The sequence below is a fragment of the Marmota marmota genome, unplaced genomic scaffold, assembly GCF_001458135.2.
Source record: "Marmota marmota marmota unplaced genomic scaffold, marMar, whole genome shotgun sequence".
Classification (NCBI taxonomy): Eukaryota; Metazoa; Chordata; class Mammalia; order Rodentia; family Sciuridae; genus Marmota; species Marmota marmota.
In genome coordinates, this window is record NW_026000240.1 from 21,592,246 (window position 1) to 21,615,416 (window position 23,171).

At 35.6% G+C, this 23,171-nt stretch overlaps 1 protein-coding gene across 6 annotated transcripts in view; it reads right to left on the minus strand.

Annotated features, from left to right (window-relative positions):
- LOC107143338 (U2 snRNP associated SURP domain containing) overlaps positions 1-22,813 on the minus strand; it is a 50,784-nt gene extending 27,971 nt beyond the window's left edge. The window contains exons 1-10 of one of the 6 annotated variants that reach the window (XM_048794184.1): positions 21,926-22,813; positions 13,490-13,534; positions 11,956-12,087; positions 9,142-9,240; positions 7,261-7,375; positions 6,690-6,820; positions 2,188-2,255; positions 1,577-1,671; positions 1,459-1,494; positions 1,285-1,367 (exon numbers count right to left, since the gene is read on the minus strand). In XM_048794184.1, coding sequence (XP_048650141.1) covers positions 1,285-1,367; positions 1,459-1,494; positions 1,577-1,671; positions 2,188-2,255; positions 6,690-6,820; positions 7,261-7,375; positions 9,142-9,240; positions 11,956-12,087; positions 13,490-13,534; positions 21,926-21,970 — 849 coding nt within the window. In that variant the 5' untranslated portion in view covers positions 21,971-22,813. Of the gene's footprint in view, positions 1-1,284; positions 1,368-1,458; positions 1,495-1,576; positions 1,672-2,187; positions 2,256-6,689; positions 6,824-7,260; positions 7,376-9,141; positions 9,241-11,955; positions 12,088-13,489; positions 13,535-21,925 lie in introns of those variants that run through there. The other 5 variants (XM_015486979.2, XM_048794183.1, XM_048794186.1 and 2 more) reach the window with 5 other exon arrangements.
- Positions 22,814-23,171: the final 358 nt, after the last annotated feature.

Genomic DNA, 23,171 nt, shown 5'->3' on the forward strand with positions numbered 1-23,171 from the left:
TTTTTTTTTTTTTTTTTTTGCAGTACCAGGGGTTGGTGTGTGTGTTACTGGGGATTGAACCCAGGGCTGTTCTACCATCAAACCACATCTTCAGCCCTTTTATTTTTTTGAGACAGATCTTGCTAAATTGCTGTCCTCAAATTTGCAAACCTTCTGACTCAAGCCTCATGAGTCACTGGAATTACAGATGTAGACCATCACGCCCAGCTCAAAAGTATCTGTAAGTTTTGTTTATTTGTTTTGGTACTGGGAATTGAAACCAGAGGTGCTTTACCACTGAGCAACATCCAGGCCTTTTTTACTTTGAGACAGGATCTTGCAAAATTGCTTAAGTCCTTGCTAGGTTGCTGAGGCTGACTCTGAAAGTACAATTTGCATGCTTCAGCCTCCTGAGCTGCTGGGATTACAGGCAAGTGCCACCATGCCCAATTGTAATTTTTCAAAAGAATATTCTGTACAATACCACTACAAGTCCCATAACATAAATAACAACATCGAAGCAGGAAAATAATTAAATATTAAAGATAAAACCACAAATACTAGTTTGCTGTTAGAAGCAAAAAAGAAAAGTAAGCTATGTATTAGGTATTATAAAAATATGGACATCACTGGTCATAGTCTGATTTGATAAATAATAAAACTGGCACCTAGCAAAACATTCCATATTCAAAGTATAGTCCCAGTTACTGAAAGAGGAGACAAGCCCTCAAGAATTTGCAGCAAAACAATTTGGGCCATACTAATAAGTCCCAAATCTACAATTTTAGAGCCTCTCTAGTTCCATCAGATTTGCAAATTTCAGAATCTTGATTTTTTTTTTTTTTGGAGGTGGGGGTTGGGGGTACTGGAATTGAACTCAGGGGCACTCAACCACTGAGCCACATCCCCAGCCCTACTTTGTATTTTATTTAGAGACAGGGTCTCACTGAGTTGCTTAGTGCCTTGCTAAGTTGCTGAGGCTGGCTTTGAACTCACAATCCTCCTGTCGCAGCCTCCCAAACTGCTGGGATTAAAGGCATCCACCACTACGCCAGTCTTGATTTTATTTTTGTATTGACTAAGAAAGCAATTTTCTTCCTAAGCATAAAGCAATATTATTTAACGGGGCTGGGGATGTGGCTCAGGCGGTAGCGCGCTCGCCTGGCATGCGTGTGGCCCGGGTTTGATCCTCAGCGCCACATACAAACAAAGATGTTGTGTCCGCCGAAAATTTTTTAAAAAAATAAATATTAAAATTCTCTCTCTCTCTCTAAAAAAAAAAAAATATTATTTAACTAATATTACCTGTGGATTAATGTTTCCAAGGTATAAATTAGTAGTACTTGGATCGCCTACATCATGTGAGCCTGGTGCATAATCATCAAGAACTAGAGAAAAAAAGAAAAAAAAATTATAACTTCCAAAACACAAAGCTTGGATAATTTCTTATTAATTAAAAAAGCAAAAAAACGGTATTACCACCAGATGATCGATTTCTCCTGGAAGGCGCGTCCACTTAAAAGAAAGGAAAGAAAATAATTCTTAATTGTCAGTATAATTAAGTACAAATACACACAATAAAATAAATGTCACTTACTAGAACGACGCTGACCATCAGAATCTGACTGAGGCGGCTCGAATCGACTTAACCTGCCTTTTGTTTTATGCCTCTCATCACGCTCTTCTTGAATTCTATTAAAAATATTTACAACCAATAAAAATGAGCCACAATTCGCTTATTCACATTTAATAATAGAGTCTATCCAAGTGTCACCTTCAAATAGCCTGAAATATTGTATTTAACTCAAATATTGTAATGATAACCAAGATTAGACAGTCCCTATTTCTATCATTCCAGTGATGGAAAACAAAGCCCACTTTTAAGGTAAAGAGGAAATTGAACATTAAAACCACTGAATTTGTTGTTTCTTGTTATGCTTAACCACCCCTCACTCCTACACCAGTGAGTTCACTGCTTCTACTGCAAATAGAACTCCAGTCATTAAATAAAAAGAACTGCATCCACATAATCCAAGCAACCTTGACGCTGGATTAAATGCTAATTCATTTCAAATATGCTCCATCAAATATCTTTATGAGATCTAAAATAACCTCATAGCAAGCTGTTAATAATAACTATATTCCTCATACCTGTATTTCTAAGTATCAGTTCAATATACCTATGATAGTTCTTATTATAAAACTTACTGTTTTAATTCTTCTTTGAAAAGTTCCAAGTTGCTTTTTTTCTTTTCTTTCTCCCCTTTCTTCAGTGGCTATGACAATGACAATTCAAACAAAATAAGATTTCAAAAAAACTGTTGTACGAAATCATATTTAAATCATTTTTACTTCAGTTTCATTACATATTCTAGTTATTTAAATTCAAAAGGGAGAATACTTCTGTTATTGAATATTCCCTATATTCTTCCTGTTCCCCCAAAACAACAAGTAAATAATTAAGTTATTAAAATGATTAGTTAAAACAACAACAAGTAGTAGTCTTAGTGAATAAAAAAGCTACTAATAAGTGGTCCTGAAAAAAGTATGTGAGGCATGGAATTCAAGAACAGTAAGTAAATGAAATGAACTGCCATGTAAAATAACTGCCATAAACAACTGCTGAAAATATGCGCAATTCAAAGCAATCACTTTTGGAGGATATAAATTACTGAAACAATGAGTAAAATCTACTACCAAGATAATTCAATGGGGAAGAATAGTCTTTTCGACAAATGGTGCTAGGACAATAAATTACCTACATGCAGAAGAATGAAGATATACCCCTACTTCACATTATATGCAAAATTATTTCAAAATAGCAAATAGACCTAAATGTAAGAGCAAAACCCATAAAATTCTTAGAGGAAAACAGGAATAATGTCATCTTTATGACACTGAATTAGGCAATGATTTTTTTAGATATATGATATCAAAAGCACAAATGACAACATTTAATTAAAATTTTCCAATTCCATGTTTCAATCGAGAAGAGTAGCCGGGTAGAGCAGCACATGCCTGTAATCCCAGCAGCTCAGGAGTCTGAGGTAGGAGGATCACAAGTTCAAGACGGTCTCACTTAGTGAGGCCCTAAGTAACTTAGTGAGATCCTGTCCCAAAATAAAAAGGGCTGGGGGTGAGGCTCGGTGGTAAAGTACCTCAGGGTTCAATTTCCAATATTCATCACCCCCACCCGCTGAAAAAGGGCAAAGCCAAGCCACAGAACAGAAATCATTTACAAACCATGGAGTCAGTAAGAAACTTGATTCCTGAAAATATAAAATACTCTAAAAACTCAAAAATAAAAAGACAATCCAATTAAAATATGGGCCAAGGATTTGAATAGCTATTTCTTCAAAGATTATGGACAATATACACATGAAAAGATAGCTGCTTAACATCATTAGGTAAATGTGTCTCAAAATAAAAATGAGGTACAACTTCACAAAGACGACAGAAATAATTTTAACAAGTGCTGGTTAAGATACGGGGAAATTAGAACCATCATACATTACAGGCAAGATTACAAAACTTTGGAAAACAGTTTGGCAGTGTCTCAAAAGGTCAGAGAGTCACTATGTGACCCAGTAATTCCATATGTGGAATTTAACAAGAACTAAAAACCTACACCCACACAAAAAGCCATATATAAATATTTACAGCCGTATTACTCTTTTTTTTTAATAGTAACACCTGTTAAGGGGATACAACCCATAAAGTAATGAACCCATCAAGTACCACATGGATAAACAATATGTGGTATATCATAGAGTGGAATATTGTTTGACCACAAAAAAGGACTGAAATATTAATACATGCCACAAGAAAGATGAACCTTGAAACATGCTGAATAGAAGCCACACCCAAAATACCATGTTGATGATCCCATCTGTATGAACTGCTCAGAATAGGGAAATCCAAAGATAGAAAGTAGATCAGTGCTTGCTAAGAGCTGAGAGTATGAGGGAAATGGGGACAACTAACTCTGGGCACAGAATTTCTTTGGCGAGTGATAAAAATGTTCTGAAATTGGAGAGAGGGGACCATTGAACAACCATGAATATACTAAAAAACCACCTAATTGTACACTTTAAAGGACAGATTTTGTCAATAATTATTTTTTAAATACTTTGGAGTATCTGAAACACTACAAGAAAACTCAGCCTCACAGGATACAAAATAAACATACAAAAATCAATAGCTTTCTCATACATCACCAATGAATCTGTTGAGAAAGAAATAGGGAAAATAATTTCATTCACAATGGCCTCAAAAAATAAAATATCTAGGAATAAATCTAACCAAGGAAGAGAAAGACTTTGACAATGAAAAGTATAGAAAACTGATGAAAGAAAATTTTAAAAGACACTAGAAGATGGAAGTGTAAAATCAACATTAATAAAAGGGCCATATTACCAAAAGCAATTAACACATTCAATGCAATCCTCATCAAAATACTAATGACATTCTTTACAGAACTAGAAAAAAATAGCCCTAAAAGTCATTTGGAAGAATAAAAGACCCAGACAAGCCAAAGCACTTTTAAGCCAAAAAAAAAAAAAAAAAAAGCAATGCTGGAGGCATAATACCTGCCTTCCAATTATACTACAGAGCCATGGTAACAAAAACTGCATGGTACTGGCATAAAAGCAGACATATAGACCAATGGAACAGAATATAAGACACAAAGACAAACCCACACACATATAGTCATCTGATCCTTGACAAATATGCCAAAAATATACATTGAAGAGAGCCTTTTAAACAAATAGTGCTGAGAACTAGCTATCCGCATGTAGAAGAATGAGACTAGATCCTTCTCTCTTGCCCCTCACACAAAAGTCAACTCAAAATAGATCAAAGACCTAGAAATTAGACTAGAAACTATGCAATTCCTAGAAGAAAACACAGGGTCAACACTCTAACATCTAGGTGCACACAACAACCCTCTCAATAGGACTCCTTAAAAATCTTTGCAAGCTACTTTTCTGACAGAGGATTAATATCAGAATAAAGAACTAAAAAAATAATAATAACCCAATTAATAAATGGGTAAATGAACAAAACAGATACTTCTCAAAAGAAATAATAAATACAAATGGACAGTAAATATGAAAAAATGTTCATCATTAGAAATTAGGGAAATGCATATCAAAACTACACTGAGATTTCATCTCATTCCACTTAGGATGGCATCCATCAAGAATACACACAAGGGGTCTGGGGTTGTGGCTCAGCAGTAGAGCACTCGCCTAGCACATGCGAGGCCCTGGCTTTAATCCTCTGCACCACATAAAAATAAATAAATAAAGGTATTGTGTCCAACTACAACTAAAAAATAAACATTTTTTTAAAAAGAGAATACACACAAGGCGACTGGAGTTGTAGCTCAGTGGTAAGAGTGCTTTCCTCGCATGTGGGAAGGCACTGAGTTCAATCCTCAGCACCACATAAAAATAAAGGTATTGTGTCCATCTACAACTAAAAAAAATATATTTTAAAAAAAAAAGAATACACCCAATAATAATGCAGGAAAGGATGTGTAGAAAAAGCACCTTTACACTTGGTGGAATTGTAAATTAGTACAACACTGTGGAAATCAAGTTGGAGGTTCCTCCAAAAGTCTAGGAATGGAACTACCATATGACCCAGGTATACCACTCCTTAGTATTTATACTAAAGAATTAAAGTAACAATACAACACACAAATACTCATGTCTATTGTAGTACAATTCACAACAGACAAACTGTGGAACCATCCTATGTGCCCATCAATGAATGTATGAGTAAAGAAAATGTGATATATATAAACAAATTTTATTTAGCCATAAAGAAGAAAGAAATTATGTCATTTGCAAGAAAATGGATAGAACTTGAGAGCATTATGTTAAACAAAATAAGCTAAACTCAGAAAGTCAAGGATCATGTTTTCTCTCACATGTGAAAGATAGGGAAAATAGAAAAAACAAATGGTAGGGTATAGATGTCTCATAAAAACAGGAGACCAAAAAGTAAAGGAAATGTACCAGGTAGAGGGGGGGAGAAGAAAGAAAGGGGAAAAACTCAGGAATGATACTGACGTAACTATACTGTCAAATAGTATACATGTATGAACGTCATAAACCTATTATATATAATTGTAATGTACCAACAAAAAATATGGAAACAAAAATAAAAACTGGAAAAAAAATCAATCTCACTGTTCAATTTAATCATACTTACTCACCAAATATGGCTTCAAATGACATTACCCACATCTACCTATCTACTATTCCCCATAAAAACCCCACCATCAAAGAATACAAATTTTTATAAACACTGAGAATATTTAAGATACAGTGTCACTAATTCTGATAGCAATTCCACAAAAAAGTTCAAAAATGCCTTGGAAAACATACACTACACACTGTTAATAATTTAAATACCTCAGTTCAGAATTTATTCTAAAGCTAACTTCTTTATTTTACATTTATACCCCAAATGCAGACAACTTTTGACTTGCAATATATGTAATGTGTAAGTACAACAAACAATGTTCATCTATGTGGCCTACTCTTATAATCTCTCATCTACATAAATTACTGGGTTAGAAAACATGAGAACTCAACATCTACCCCCCCAAAATTAAAAACAAACTGCTTACAGTGGTAGTACTGAAAGTATCACTGGGAGTGTCATCTTTGAACCTAAATTATTTAAGGATGACTTACAGGTTTTTTGGTTTCTATTACAAGAAGAGATGGTGGTCTTTCATTGGACGACTGATTTGGAGGATTTTTTTGATCTGCAAATCTTGAAGATGGCTTATAGATTTTACCTCTTTTTTCATCTGTTTCATGTTCTTCTGAAATGTAAAATGCTGTTTCAAAACTAATTTTATACTATTTGATTTTCTTTACTATTCTTATTTAAAAATAAACAAAAATTAACAGTATTAGTACTAAGATTTATCACTGTTAACATGTAATTAAATTGAAATACCACCATACCCCCAAAATATATACTCACTTTACAGTAAACTATTAAATACATTAAAATTTTTGCAAAGTGCTTGGCTATCTTAAATCTTGAAACGTATTAATTTTTTTTAATTATCTGACTTCAATATCACCTTACTAAGTCACATCTGGCCATTGATTTTGCTAATTAATATAACCACTAGAGGGTGCTAATAGAAAGGAAATGGGAAAGTCAAAGCAGTCAGGCTTCTTCCATAATTATCTACCTGCAGTCATTCAACCAAGACAGGATTTGCTCAAGGACTAAAATACTGACACTCACCTTTAGCTGCATTAACAACACCCCCTCGCACAAATGTTTTCACTTTATTACCATCACTTCCTTCAAAAGCAGCAAGAAATTCCTCATAAATCTCCGCAGCTGCCTTTTCATCCTCCTAAATACATAACAAAATATTAATAACATATTATAAAACTATTATTGTATATGTGATTAAACTCATCAAGGAATAATGAAGATAAAACACTTCCCTTTTCAAGTTAAATATTTATAGTTGTAATATCTAAGTCTTAATAGATATTAGATATTAAGTAATACTAAAACTAAAAGAAGCTCTGCTCCTTTAGTAGCAATTGGTAGAACAGAAAAGAACCCACTACATATAGACCAGCAAGTAAATTTGCTTAGGGACAATCCAAGGGCCAAACCATAAAACAACTGACTGCATGTAATACAACTAACATTTACAAAGTTTCCAAGGCATGATGACTTAATTCAGTGAATATAAAGACTTCCTTTTCAAACTAATGAAGATATAATATATGAAGTAAAAGCAACAATCTATTCCAGACACATAACACTGAAGAAAAACTGAACCTTGACATTTTCAATTATAGATATTTTAAATGTTCCCAAAGCATGTATGAATAAAAAGAAAACAGGACAGAAAATAGGTAAATTTAATTAACAGCATGTAAAAATTTACTATTTATAAGAGGAATATCTCAAAATTGTTACATACAAGGGAGAAAACAGGTCAAAGGGACAGTGAGAAATACATGAACTTTTCAATAAATGATGCTAGGATAACTGGACAACCATTTGAAAAAGATAAAAATCAATCAACTTTTTACATGATGTTACCAGATAAACTGCAGATGAATCAATTTGATTTTCTTAAAATTAAATATAGACGTACTAGAAGAAAACATGAGGAAATTCCTTTATAAGCTAGGAATGGAGAAAACAACTGAAAAATCAGAAATCATAGGGAAAGATTGATTATATTACAATATCAGAAGGAAATTTTTAAAAGAATCAAAAAACTAGGGGATAAAAACCATTGCAAGTTAAATCATAAACAAAGTGCTAGTAGAAACTTATAGTTCAGATATTAGCAGACAGTTGAAAAGAAAGGAAAACGGGTCAAGTTTATCATAAGAGAAATGCAAACTTGAAACTATACCAAGAAATTATTTTCACCTAGGAGACTGACAAAGTATCTTTAATGTCATCTACTTGCAAAGCCGTTGGGAAACAACCACTCACATGTACTCATAGGAATCAAAACACCCCCCACCCTATAGAGATTTTTGACAATATGACAAATATAGCAAAACTACATTTATGCATTTATTATTCAGCCTAGTAGTTTTCATCCTAGGAATATATCCCAAAGATACACTTGCAAAACAAAACAAAACAAAACAAAAAAACACATGCATAACACTATCCATAATAGCACAGCATTACGTGTAATGGCAAGAGACCAAAACACAAATGCCCTCAGTAATTTTTTATGTGAATAAACAATTGCATATCTGCATAGCTGTTTAAAAAGGATAATAAATATTTCCATAATAATACCTATGATATAAACTTTTTAAAAAGCAACATGCAGTATTCTACATATATAGCTTGCTGTCATTCCTCTAAGAGGAGTACAATTTATGCACACAACACACTTCCCTATACAGAAAGATCAGAGAAAAAAAAATTGTTACATACAAGGGAGGAAATAGGTCAAAAGGGACAGGGATGGAAAGTGAATATACCTCTAATACACCTTCCTGGGACAGACTTTCTCTTGGGGATGAACTGAGAATACCCCTGAAGTCAAAAATCTTTGGGAAACATTGCTGTGCTGCCCTTAAGACACACTCACATTTTGAAGGATAATTCAAGATATATTTTAAACATTACCTTTTTCTTTAATTCCTCTTGTTCCTTCTTACTTAAAGTTCGCTTAGCTGTGCTCATTTTTCCAATGCTGAATGCTTTAAGTTTGTTTTCTAGAAGAGGCTACGAGAAGAAATAAAGAGCATGTCTTTACATACACATTCTTAATGCTATCTTTAAATTTAATACACCTCAACTGATAACCAAGTCTCTGAGACAGGCTATTTTTTTTTTTTAATTAACCGTAAAGAAAAGTTAGGACTACTCTAGTATTAGGTGCCTGCCTTGGACTTGACTCTGATATAAGTACCTATTCATTAAAGAATGGTTTATTTGCTAGCTCAAGGTCAATAGCATCTCAAGGCCTTTTTGTTCCTCTTTAAGGTAAAAACAGAACAAACAGACTGACACCAAGGTATAGGGCAAGAATAAAAGCACCTGAAGAGGGAAAATGTAAGTCTCTGGGCAAAAGTAGCAATGATTAAAAAAAAAAAAAACAGATCCTCAAATACAGAGGAAGGGATACATTTTTCTATGGTTCAGGAATTAACCATCTATAGCCCTCCATTTCAAGATACTATAAATATATCATGTATTTAGTAAGTTACCTCATTCTTCACCAGTAATGTATTTATGAACATAATCTTATTTTTCTTTGCTGGAAACATATCACTTAATTTTATATTTCATCTCAAGTAAAACTGCATCAATTAGTTTGAATACACATTGAGCATACCAAATTGGAAACTTTCTGAGCATCAATATGATGCCATAAGTGGAAAATTCCACACCTGATCTCGTGTGACTAGTCATGGTCAAAACCTAGGTACCCAATAAAAGGATTAAGCAAAATTATCTTCAGGCTATAAGTATAAAATTTATATAAAACATACATGAATTTCTTTTTAAATTTTTTTTAGTTATAGATGGACACAATACCTTTATTTTATTTATTTATTTTATGTGAAGCTGAGGATGGAACCCAGTGCCTCACACAAGCTAGGTGAGTATTCTACCACCAAGCTACAACCCCAGCCCTAAATAAATTTCTTGTTTAAGACTTGGGTCCCATCCCCAAGGGTAATGCATTATGTATATGCAAATATTCCAAAATCTCAAAATGCATAACACTTCAGATAAGGGACACTCAATATACATAAGAAAATAACATTTTAATGAAGTCTTCATATATGTAACTTAGATGGAATTTCTTTCTAAAATAGGCGTAAATATATTGTCTGAAGACTTCTAGTTGCTCAATCAGTTACTCATTTGATTCATAAACTTAAAAGATAGAACTCTTTATTAAACACAACGTAAAATATTGAAATTTGAAGGTTTCTGGGACTGAAAATATAGCTAAGGGGTAAGGCACTGCCTGGCATGAATGAGGCCTGGGTTCATTATCTGGCACCACAAAAACAATTTTTTCAAATAGCCAGGCGCAGTGGCACAGGCCTGTAATCCCAGCAGATCCAGAGTCTGAAGCAAAAGGATTGCAACTTCAAAGCCAGCCTTAGCAACTTAGTGAGGTCCTAAGCAACTTAGCAAGACCCTATCTCTTAATAAAATATAAAAGGGGTTGAGGATGTGGCTCAGTGGTTAAACGCCCCTGAATTCAATCCCCAATACCAAAAAAAAAAAAAAATATTATTTTAATTAAAAATGAAGTCCCCTTGAGAAAAAGAAAGCAGTTTATAAGCTGAAAGTCAATGCTGGGTTTCAGAAACAGATTTAAAATAATTTTTCCCCCTCAAAGTGGAAAGAAAAATATTTTGCTATCATTCAGTGTTTCTGGAATCATCTTCAAAAGTTTAAATGAATGATAAAATTACATTTAAATTCGATGAAAAATAGGGGTTGGGGATGTGGCTCAAGCAGTAGCGCGCTTGCCTAGCATGCGTGCGGCCCGGGTTCAATCCTCAACACCACATACAAACAAAGATGTTGTGTCCGCGGAAAACTAAAATAAATAAATAAATATTTAAAAAAAAAAAATTCGATGAAAACCATAATTTAACAAAACAAAATTTCTGCGCTCAAGCTTTATTTATATCTGAAGAGCTACATTTAGACATCCAAGAGAGAAATAGCTAAGGAAATCAAAGAGTGTTTACTCAAAGGAATAACAGTCATCCACTGAAAAGTTTGTTTACAGAGTTTTACTGAAATGAAAAAAAACATTAGATTGAAAACAGGATATTTTAAAGACGTGTTGCTGTAAAATGGATCTCAGAAATATTTATGCTTAGAAATATTAAACAATAAAAAACGTGTCACTGATGCTTTAGACTAGCTGGTGATGATTATATTATTATATTTTCTGAATTTAATCAGAAAAAAAGTTATGTTAAATAAATTAAAAACTAAAAAAGCCCAAGAGTATTTTGCAGATGCAGGAGAAAATATGTTCCCTCTCTCTATTCCTGAATGCCCCAGGCATTACACTTACCAACAGACAGCACCTGCTCCTACTTGCTTCCCAGGGTAAGACCATAAGCTCTCTAAGAATGAGGACTAAGTTTTAATCATCTATATATTTCCAGTGACTGGTATTTGGCACTTGGTTCAATGAACAAGGGGGTAAAGATAAATTTGACAATAGCCACCATACATCTAAAATACTTTGTTTTTAAAATATCATTAAGCATTGTAAATGAAACATCTCATATAAACTAAAAAAACATTCTTATATAAACTTGAGTTTATTATTAACAAAAAATGTTATTTTCTAACATGACAAGATGAAACAAGTAAAAAACCAAATATTCCATCATCAAATTCAATCAAGGATAAATTAAAATCATTAACCATCCTTTCCTATCTACCAATACTCACTCTTGAGAGATTCTGATGAGGAGAATCACAAAGGCTCTCACGGGCACTTTCATTCCTATAATTATGTTTTCTTGGACTCTTAGGCCGCGTCCGACTTGGCATATCACTATCTGAGGGTCCAGATGCATCCATCTTCAGGAAAGTTAAAAAAAAAAAAATTCTTTTTAAATCATGTATATAATACTGAAAACTAGAAATGATCTGAAAGTCATGACAAATTTTATTATAGATTACCAAAAACCATGTTCCTTATACTGCTGCAATCACCCTTGATATCATTAGCAAAATCCTTAAGAACAGGGCCAAGTTTTCAATAATTCTAACTCCCACTTGAAAGCACAAATATAGTGGTAAAAATCAATTGTTATTCTTTAAAAAACAGATTCTTTTCTTCATTTTTAAGAAAATGTCTACCAAATACCCAGGTCTGACTAACCATAGTTTATCTATCAGTTGTTTCTTCAAGTGAAAATGGTATTGCATGCAAAAAGCAGCTAGCTTCATTCCCCAACTCAATCTCACACAAGTAATTTTCCACAGGACAAACATCACACCTTGGTAAGGATAAGTGTTATACTCGTTTCATCACACACTATTAAAAAGACCCACATACAAGTCAAGACTTAATAATAATATTACTAATTTTATTGGTTCACTAAAAACATTCTTAAGTGAAACTAGCATTTTTCATTGTGCCTGGTGGGAAGGAACAAAATGACTAGCGGTTTTGGCACGGCTTCCCTGATTCTTTAACTGTAAAAAGCCAATAGTTTACCCACCAACTGCTTTTGCATCATCAGTGCAAATATCAAAACAGTGAGAAAAGTAACTAATGCTTTAGTTTTGAACTCAAAGACCCCGGAAGAGATTCTTAACAACCCCTAGAGGTCTACAAAGCACACTGTGAAAACTGCTGTAATAACATACATAAAGAATTATTTATTGCAACATTCAAAATGTCAAAAAGCAGGCTGTGGCTGTAGCTCAGTGGTAGAGCACTTGCCTAGCATGTGTGAGGCACTGGGTTCAATCCTCAGCACCACATAACAATAAATAAATAAAATCATTTAAAAAAATGTCAAAAAGCTTTAAACAAAAAGTTTATGTGTCTTCTAACACCAAAATAGCTTAATAAATAATTGTACTTCTCCAACATTATGATGCCATTAGAAAAAACAGATCAGAGCATGCCAGCTGCCATGCAGAAAATTTCAACAGGTATAATGTACACTGAAAAAAAAGTGTCCAAATTTTGCAATCCCACAGTATCTAAGTACACACATTTATATGTGCACAAAACTTTATAAGCACAATAAAAAAATAAGGAAACATACATATTGAGTTTCTAAGATGGTGTAAGGCGGCTAACTTACACAAGAAGAACACAAAATAAGAGGGAAAAAGAAAAAAATGTGCATACAGTGTAAATGTATTTACTTACCATATAAAGTCATAGGCATGGAGATATATACACAAAGAAAAATTATATTTACTTTTTAAAGGAAAAAGACAAAAGACTGTCTTTTATACTCACATGTGCATCTGAAGAGCCAGATGAATGAACATCTGATGATCTGGTCTACAAATATTAAAAAAATTTTTTAAAAAGTCAATATTTAAAAGATAAAAAAAAAGTCTTGTTAGACTAATAGTTTCTTAAGTGATATGGATTTAATCTTCCCTAACTTTTAGCAATTCCTTCTCAGCTAATAAAATTGAACAAGGGAAATCTCTGACTTATGAAAAGGTTGAGATTCAAGATAAATATGCAAATCAATTCTTTAAAATTCAGAAATCATATTTCCAAAAATGTGATATAAATGTTAATAGACTATATCTGAGGAATAGTTACCTTTATATAGTATAGACTAGAAACGTACCCATCATTTTTACAACAGAATTTTGGTGCAAAAGCTCTTCCCAAGTCATAAGACAGACTATTGCTCCAACACTGCCCAAGCAGCAACCTCTTGATCCACAGCCAAAAAAAAAAACCCAAAACAAAACAAAAAAACTTTCCTTTTGCCAACAACTGAAAGCCACATGAAGGGACTCTAACAGCAAGAAAATCCATATATAAAACCATTGCTATCTAGAAAAAAGGTACAAAGTCTACTATAAAAAAAAGGGAAAATTATAATACCAAATCCCCAATAGGTCACCATTTGCAACTTGTTTTAAGAGACCTGCTTCTAATTCATCATGTCAAGGGCTGACTGTAGAGATCCCTGCGCCTATAGGGTTAAATCCTCAGATAATGGCACTTTCCAACAATGGTGACCATTAAAATTTCATCTTATTTTTTCTTAACTGATTTACATCTCAGACTACACATGGCACAAAATAATTTGTTGTTGTTTTCAAAAAAAACATCTAGGGACAAAAAAAGCCAGGCTGCAAGGCTATTAGCTGAATAATACATGGTACCTTTCTGAAAGTTTTACATGGAGACTAAGAATTTAACTTTGTCACTAATGTTTTTGTTTTTGTTTTTGTTTTGAAGATACTGCATGGTAAGATTTTACTTCCGTGTTAAAGTGAGATTTTCTTTCAGTGTTAAAAGTGAAATCAAGAATCTTAAAATCACAAATATCTCACCTGACCCTAGCTCCCAGTTCTAGATTTCAAATAAAATACACACTGATTTTCTAAAGCAAATTAAACATTTGTTATGTTTTAGAAAAGAGCAAATACAGGAAGATTCATGAGTTCATGAAGTATTGCTTTATTTACCTTGTCCCAACATAAGACTAAAAGCAGCTGATCTGATTTTCTAACTCAATTTACTCCCAGAACTCCACTGTATTGAGCCCTAGGCAAAAACTAGCCCAAACCAGGCATGCATTGAGATATCACCCATCTTCATTCTTTCTGTCCATCATTTTCCTGTCCTCAACTTTACTGTGCCTTCCCCATTCATTTTCTTCTCCCAGGTGACCTTTCTTAATAATCAAGATAGTATAAAAGAATAAGCATTTTTACATTTCAACTTTGTGAAACATTCTTTGAAATACACCTATTAGCAGACATCTAAAAATTAGAAAATCCAAGATAATAAAAGGAACACAAATTAAGTGAAGAGGCTGAATGGACTTAAAAAAAAAAAAAAAAAAAAAGCCTTCCTAAACACCAGTATTAACCTGCTAGGTAACAAACACAATATTGTAATGACAGGAACAAAAAACATAAAACACGCAAAAACCACTTTAAGAAATCCAAGTCACTTTTTGAAGACTAATATTCCTGTATGGAAAAAGACAATATTAAAACTATGTGAATGATACTCACATTTATTTATATATTTTAATACAATTTCATTCAAGAGCTCAAAATTCCAAAGGGAAATCTTTGCAAGGGGGTAAAGGAATTGGAAAATAGCTCTAACACAAGAATAAGAAGCATGCAAGAGAGTAGCTAAGAAAGGAACAGCCTTTATTCTACTGGTGCCGCATCCAAATCATCAATTTCTAGGATTTAAAACTAAGAGTCACAAGAACCTGGACTCTCCACCTATTTCCAGAGTTAACTCTTTCATGACTCCAAGTCATGTAGTCATAATCTAATCAAGAATATCACTTGAATAACCTTCTACCAAATTGGTGAATGATCTCTGAAAGTAATCTGTTCAAAAGTAGCACTATGAATTTGCAAACAAAGCAGTAACAGCATGGCTTAGAATAATGAATCAGCCAATTTCAATTAACCTAAAAAGTCATGGTTATATTTACTGCAAACCAGACATTTACCACTGATATGCAGCCGTAACTACACAGCATTCAATGGAACGTTTTTAGAACAAAAAAAAACTAAGATTAACAGAGAGATGCAAGCAGTTGTTAATAAGGTTTTTAAAAGGATGACCAATTTCAAAAGCTAGTGGTTGAAGTCAACAGTAAATGTACCACCATAGACGAGGAGCCTCTCCCTCTTCTTAACCTACACCTGCACTGTATTGTCTTCGGTTGTTTTTTCTCAACTGAAGAACACAAATCAATGATGCTTAAATATCTTCTGAAGTTTATAACACAATTCCTCATCCAGATGAAAAGACTCAAATGCAAGAAATTAAAGGGCAGAATAAGGAAAGCTTAAGGCAAAAAAAGAAGCAGATGTAAGAACTTTATCTTAGGATAGCAAAAATAAGAAAATTCAAAAAGATCAATCATTTTATTGGTTGCTAAGGTGATAAATGTAAAGCCAACTATACGATACTTATGGCCCTGTATCTTATTGGCCAAGAATAAAAACTAGCATTTTATCTTGCTGCTCCTACTTTACTTCAAATGAAAGCCCCACACCTAAGTTTTCAAATTAGCAGGCTATGCACAGCAATGTTCCTCCACCACCACTCCTGCCTGTCCAGCTCACCATTCCATCTCCTAAATGCCTTGCCCTCTAAAAGCATCAAAATTTTCACCCAAAGTTGAACAATTTCTCCCAAAGGAAATACATCAGCACCTTTATTATACAAAAATGATTTCCAGTTCTTAATCTTCAATTTTGGTCATCTCGTGGATTTCAATCTATTCTCAAACCGTCTCCTGGATGTCTTCACCTATGTGTCTGCAAGGTTCTCAAATCTCACATGTCCAAAATTCCTCCTAAACTAGTTTCTCCTTAGTTTCTTCATATGTGAAACTGAATAGCACCCATCTCAAGATTGTTGTGAAATGCAAATACAGGTGAAGCTCTTAGAAAAATGTTAACTTAATAATTGCTCAGTGTTAACCAGCAGCAGCAGCATTCTAACAGAGTTATCCTGGACACCTTCCTAATCAGCTGAGTGAAATTATGAGACTTAACATAGATCTTGCATAGAGACCTTTTGTTTGATTTAGATCTTCCCTTCAATTAATCACTTACTGAATACTTCCTAGGCTGGTACTGTGCCTTGCATTAGATAAATGCTACTGTGCCTTGCAAAGTAAAATAAGATACAGCTCCTGTACTTAGGAATGGATTTTAAAACCAAGTAAAACAATGTGGCTATGTCACAAGAGCACAGAAGGCAGGCAAATTTTAATTGGGTGGGGAAATGAGGATTGTCAGGGAAAGCTTCCTGGAACAGGATCTTGAGGTGTGATTTTTTTTTTTTTTAAGCAATCTTCAAAATGTGCCAACACCACTGTAATAACCTCCAAATCGGTCCTAACCCTTAAATCCTTCCTAAACTATGACTTCAGAAGAGCTCTCCTAAAGGACTTTCCTGCCTAAAATTTCTCCCAGATCTCTAATTTTATTCCCTAGCATTTAAAGTCCTCCACAGTTAAACCCAAACTTATCTTTCCAGTCTTTAACCCATTTTATACCCAAGTAAGTGCCCTATGCCGATTAAATCAGAGCACTTCTCAATCTATTTCCCACCTATTTATTTTCTTCACCTCATCCCTCTCCTTTTAATGCTCCTATCTATACCCTTGAGACTCTCCTCACTGCTCAAAGGACCCAAATTCCACGATACTCTTGAAGCTGCCTTCTCCCCAAGCTCTAATGTGTCATCTCCCTACTTTTAGACACTTCTGAGAGCACTGCCTTGTACTATTATGTGAGTTAGCTCTCTCCTACTAGAAAGCATGCTCCCCAGGAGTAGGAACAGACTAATTTAATGTCCTTTTTTTAAATTTTTTTTTTTACCTTAACAGCAAGCACAGTATCTGACAAATGAGAAAGCCTCAATACACTTGTTGACTTAACCTATCTAAACAAGTACCTACCAAACAAAATTATACCCCACACTGTCAACACACTATGTCTACTCATTAACAAATAGCAGCTACCTGGCTTAATACCACTACTCAAGCCAAACCAAGGTTTTACCTCTCAAAAAAAAAAAAAAAAACAACCTTTGTAAGAGCATTAAGATTTGCACTATATGTAATATAGTTACATAACAATCTAACATGATTTTTAAAATTACATCCAAAACACTACCAATATATAAAAAGCTTTAAGTACACTTTGTCCTATAGTATTAAGAGAGGTGATTAACTTCTCAAGGAATACAACAGCCTCAAGTGTTACTGGCAAATGTATCTGAAAAGTTGTTTCAAGGCTGCCAGTGCACTTCAGTGGTAGAGGCATGCTTAGCATATGCAAGGTCCTGGGATTTGATCTACAGAATAAAAAAAATTAAAAAAAGTCATTTCAGCAAAATATCCAGTACATGGCTGGTATGCAACGAATGTTAAAACTATATAATATAAGGCGAATTTTTGTAATATTATTGTTATTTTAAAGTTCTGCACCAAGTTTTATTTTTCTTTCAAAAGTGCTGCTCATTGTACAAAGGTGCAGGAGTCTTTAACATGTATGCCAAATGAACTCTCTCATTTGCCACCAAGGCAAATGGCTCTCTTTCTTAGGCTTGCTCTCCAAGAAAAAAAAGTTTCAGAAACAAAAACCAAAAGAAAACAAATGCTGGAATTTCAGAAAACCATCAATTCAGTCTAGTAAGAACTGTAAAAAACCGTATCAACAGTCACAACAAATACATAAGGATCACAAGTCTAGAAAAGATCCTCGTTTTACTTTTTTTTTTCTCTAGGTGATTTTTTTGTTAATCAGCAAAGGCAGACAATAGTTCAAAGCATTTCAGTATTCTATGTCCAAGGAAGCCAGTAGTGTTTCCTATTTTATCCATTTACCTCTTTAACCCAATTTATTATAATGACAAAAAAAAAAAAAAAACAGGTACCATCAGAGTGAAATAACAGGGCACACAATTCCATTATATTATCAATATTACCAGCACAGGAGATATAGAAGAAAAAGGAAATACCAGATTCTCTTTATAGCCTCCTTTGGCTGAGCATACAAACAATAAAACTGAAATTCAAAATGTTAAAATAATTTTTATAAACTAAATTCTAAAGAAATATGTTTAACAATTTTATAAACTCACAATGATAAGAGGGAGTGCTTTCAGCAACCCCTCCCTGGGCATGTCTCTCCCTCTCCCCTTTCAAAATCAAAGCTCTAATATGGCACTAAACTCCTGCCTTACCCAATTAATATTAGGTTTAGTCTATCCTGTTTAGTCTAAACAGAAATAAATGCATAGGAAATTTTAGTTCATTTCCAAAACATTTACTGAATGTCCAAATCCGCCAGGCTTTAAAATGAAAAATACTAAGCAGGCATGATAGCATGCCTGCAATCCCAGCAACTCAGGAGGCCAAGGCAGGAGAATCACAAGTTCAAAGCCAGCCTTGCAATTTATAGAGGCCCTAATAAACAACTTAGTGAGACCCTCTCTCAAAATAAAAAATAAAAAGGGCTGGGGATGTTGTTTAGTGGTTAAGTGCCCCTGGGTTCAATCCATGCTACAAAAAAGAAATAAAATTACACAGAAAATAAGAGCCTGGAGGTCTTTTCATTATAGACAACTATACATATAGGTAAGTCACTTGACACACATTTGTAAAAATGTAGTTTTGAAGCTAGCTAGAAGAAACTGTAGCAGTTACCTATAATTAAAGAGATGTTAACGATTTTGCTATTGTCAATGGCAAAAATCCTGCATGTTATTTTTCTGTTTTGTGGTTCTGGGACTGAACTGTGTGGGCCTTACGCTTGCTACGTACATCTTTAAATTAATGTTTTCCTCAATGTCAAGAAATATAATTAATAATCATCCCTACCTATATCAATGGAAATTTAAACTACCAAAGAAGAATGAGCATAAAAAAGAAGTATCTGTTCACCCTTTCTGTACTGTGGAATATAAGCCATTTATCTGCTCTTTCCAGAAGAGGGAAATAAAACCATAGATCAATGACCAGAAATACCAAATACTGTAATACTAGCCAAAATGATCATATAATCTCTATAATAAATTCTGGAGTTGCATTAGAAGTAAAAAGCGGCAATCTGGGAAGTCATTATAACAGCTGATAACTTAGATTCAAATTCTCTGGATCACAATGTATCCTGACATTTTGAAAAAACAATTACTTTTTATTTCCTTTAGGAACAGAAGAGAGGAAGACCCAGATTTGTTATGCATTTTATAGACACTGACTCACCGAATCTTTATATCAACCTTGTAAAACAGGGAATGTATCTACAACACAAATGAGAAAATTGCAATTTAAGAGTTTAGGCAATTTTCCTAATATTACTGCAAATATAATGAACTACCAAGTCAGGATTTGAATCGAAATCTTTTGTTATCAAAATTCATAACCTTTCTACTACATCATGGAGTTTCCCTAATAACAGAGAAATCATGCCAATACACGATTTGAGTGGGTTCTGATTCCTTTTAACAGACATGGATAAGAAATCTGTTGAAAGCATCAACAGATGATAATCTAAAGGACTATAAATGGTAAGTCTCATTAACAGAAAACCCAATAATTTACTTAGAAGGAACAGTCAGTCACACATTCACAACCATCAGTACTATTTTAGAAGGAAGATTAAACAAGCACTTTGAAATGTTTTCAATGTATCCAAGGTCTCAAAGACGGGATACTTCATACTTTGAGAAGAAACAAAAATTGTGAATTATCATAAACGTAGCAAGCTTTCCTAACAGTTCCCTAACAGCACGTGGAGCTATTTTCATCACAAATCTGTTGAATAGCAGAGTGGATAGAGTCAGGTACTACTGAATTTAAGCCACCTCTCTCTCTCTGAAGGAAGGGGAGAAGGAAAAAAAATCTACTGGGGAGGGATGGAAATGATATGGAGCAAAGGTTTGATGTAAAGCACCCCAAACTGTCCATGTACCATACTTTCACCTAACTAGAGGATGTCTGATAAGGACATTAACAATTACAAACTAAATAATTTGGTGAACATCATTTACCAAATGGCATTAAGACATGTTTATTAGACACTGAGAAAGCAAAAATAAAATGGATTGTGATGTCTCGCAGATCAAAGAGCAAAGGCGAGGCTCTCCTCTTCTACCTAAACTTCCTAGTATCTGACTTAAAAATCATAGTCTGTAAGTCCCTAGAACCTTTCAGTGTTACACAACTTCTTTCATCAGCATCTCAATGCTCACCAACTGACTACTTCATGGCAGTAACAATATTCTAATATTGAATTCCAGATGAGAAGCTCAACGCACAACAAACCATTTTTTTAAAAAAATTAAAAACGATGAAATGACCCGCCCAAGATGGCAACTACGACCTGATATCAAAACCTTATTGACGCTAAACTATTTCCACAGCTCCCTGGTTTCACAAGATGTGCGCTCCGTTCCCTGTAAACTCAAGCGGAATTGACTGGGTATTTTCCAAGTCCACGGAAGTTCTTCCTTCGGTGGAACACACCACACTGAGAGAGGGACCCCGACTCTGCGACCCTCCCAAAAGAGGGTTCCTTTTTCACTTCCTCTCCACGGAGGTGAAGGCCACGTGTAGAGCGCAGCGTTAACCTTGGCCACGCAACCCTGCCAAGGGTGGCCGCTCCCGCCTAGCTACTTCCCACCCCGCGTCCCCTCGCTCTCCGTCCTCCCTCCACAAACCTGCCACCCGAGAGCCCACGTACTCCTTGGAGGGCATGGAGGACACCGAAGATGGCCACAGCAGGTAAGACACGAAAGCCAAAGAACCAAGACAAAAAGAAACAGACACCCAAACACCGGGAGGCGATTCCCGCCTCTCCCGGGCGCTAGACCGCGGCCTCGGAGCCCAGCCGACTGGGACACAAGGGCGCGTTTTCAGGACTTCAGGTCTCCTTCTGAATCCCTGACTTCACTCCAGTGCCAAGCAAGGGGCAAGCTACACACGCCACCAGCCCCTGGGCACGCCGGTCTCGAGCCGAATCCAGGCTGGGACCGAAGGGGGACATCAGGCCTCTAAACCTGCGCACCACGGTGCGGCGGCACCCAGGCCTGCTGTTGCGACCAGAACGGAGACCCCCACCCCAGCAACCCCTCGCCAGCCGGAAGCGTCCGTAGACCCTGGATGACAGCCATAGACCCACTGACTCATGAAGACCTCTAAGAAATTACCTTTGAACTGGCCTTCTGAGATCCGCCTGGCGTTTTGTCCGCCATCTTGAGCTTTGCCCCTCCTTCGGCGGCGGCAGCAGCACGAGCGAGTCGAGCACCGAACGATTGGATCTCAGCGCAGCCCGCCAGCGGCCCGTAAGGCTGAGCAATCGACCGCCGGGATTGTGGATTTAGGCCTAGTCGCGCACGTGACTTCCGGTGCCAGTCACTTCCCTGGGCCAGCCTCCTCTGAGGGTCTTCTGGCTGTCGCGGTTCCTGGGCCTGTCATTGGGCCCGGGAATTTAGAGCATTTCCTTTTCCTGACTTTCAGGGCCGGCTGATATTTCAGTCTGTTTTCCCAGAACCGATTCTTGATAGATGCAAGCCAGTTTTTGTATTTCCTGGGCGGGAAGAGAAGCAGCCGCTCGTTAAGAAATGCGCTGGCGGTCTGGGGAGGAGCGTTCCCTTCAATTCAGAAAATGGGTCTGATCGAGAAAAGATACTGTAAGCGCCACCTCGGGAGCTCACCTCCACAGAGGAAAGCAAATTTGCAGCTTTCTCAGATGATGAATGTCGAGATAGAGTTGTGTCTGCAAAGCCCAGAAGAGAAGCGTTTGACCCAACCTGAGGGTGATCCGATAGAAACTGGGGCGTGCGCAAATGGATGCATGCAAAGACGGTGAATGAAAGAAAATCGTTAAATATAGACCGACTTCTAAATCGAGTGTACATGCAATCGTGTGCCGTTTTTTTAATTACATTTCACGCTTCGGTATTGTTTTCATCTTTAATCACATAAATGGGGGAAGCGCCATAAGCTTTTCTACTTGGTACTTTTTTGGGGTTCTTAATCAGGATCTGGATTCAAAGAGGGAAAGCTTGCTTGAGAAGGTCATTGCCTGAACGGAGTCAGGCAAGGAAAGTGGAAAGGGCATACCGGTCAGAGGAGAAGCTGAAGTGAAAGCCTTGTGGCATGAGTCAGGACAGCCCGTGCATTGTGCAATAAGGACTCCCGTCAAGTTTTATTCGACCAGATGTGGGAGGGACGTGACTGGAGAGGTGGATGGGAGCAAATTCACACAGGGCACTGAGGTAACCAGTGTAGTTAAGAGTTGGAATTCTATTCTAAGGATGAAGAGTGTCCATCAAGAGTATTAAGTAGAGCTTTGATGTGGTCAAATATTTGTTTTAAAATGTTCTGAGGACGGGCTGGGGGAGTGTTCATGACCTCCTGTCCCTAATGCATTTATTCAAAAATACTTCTGAG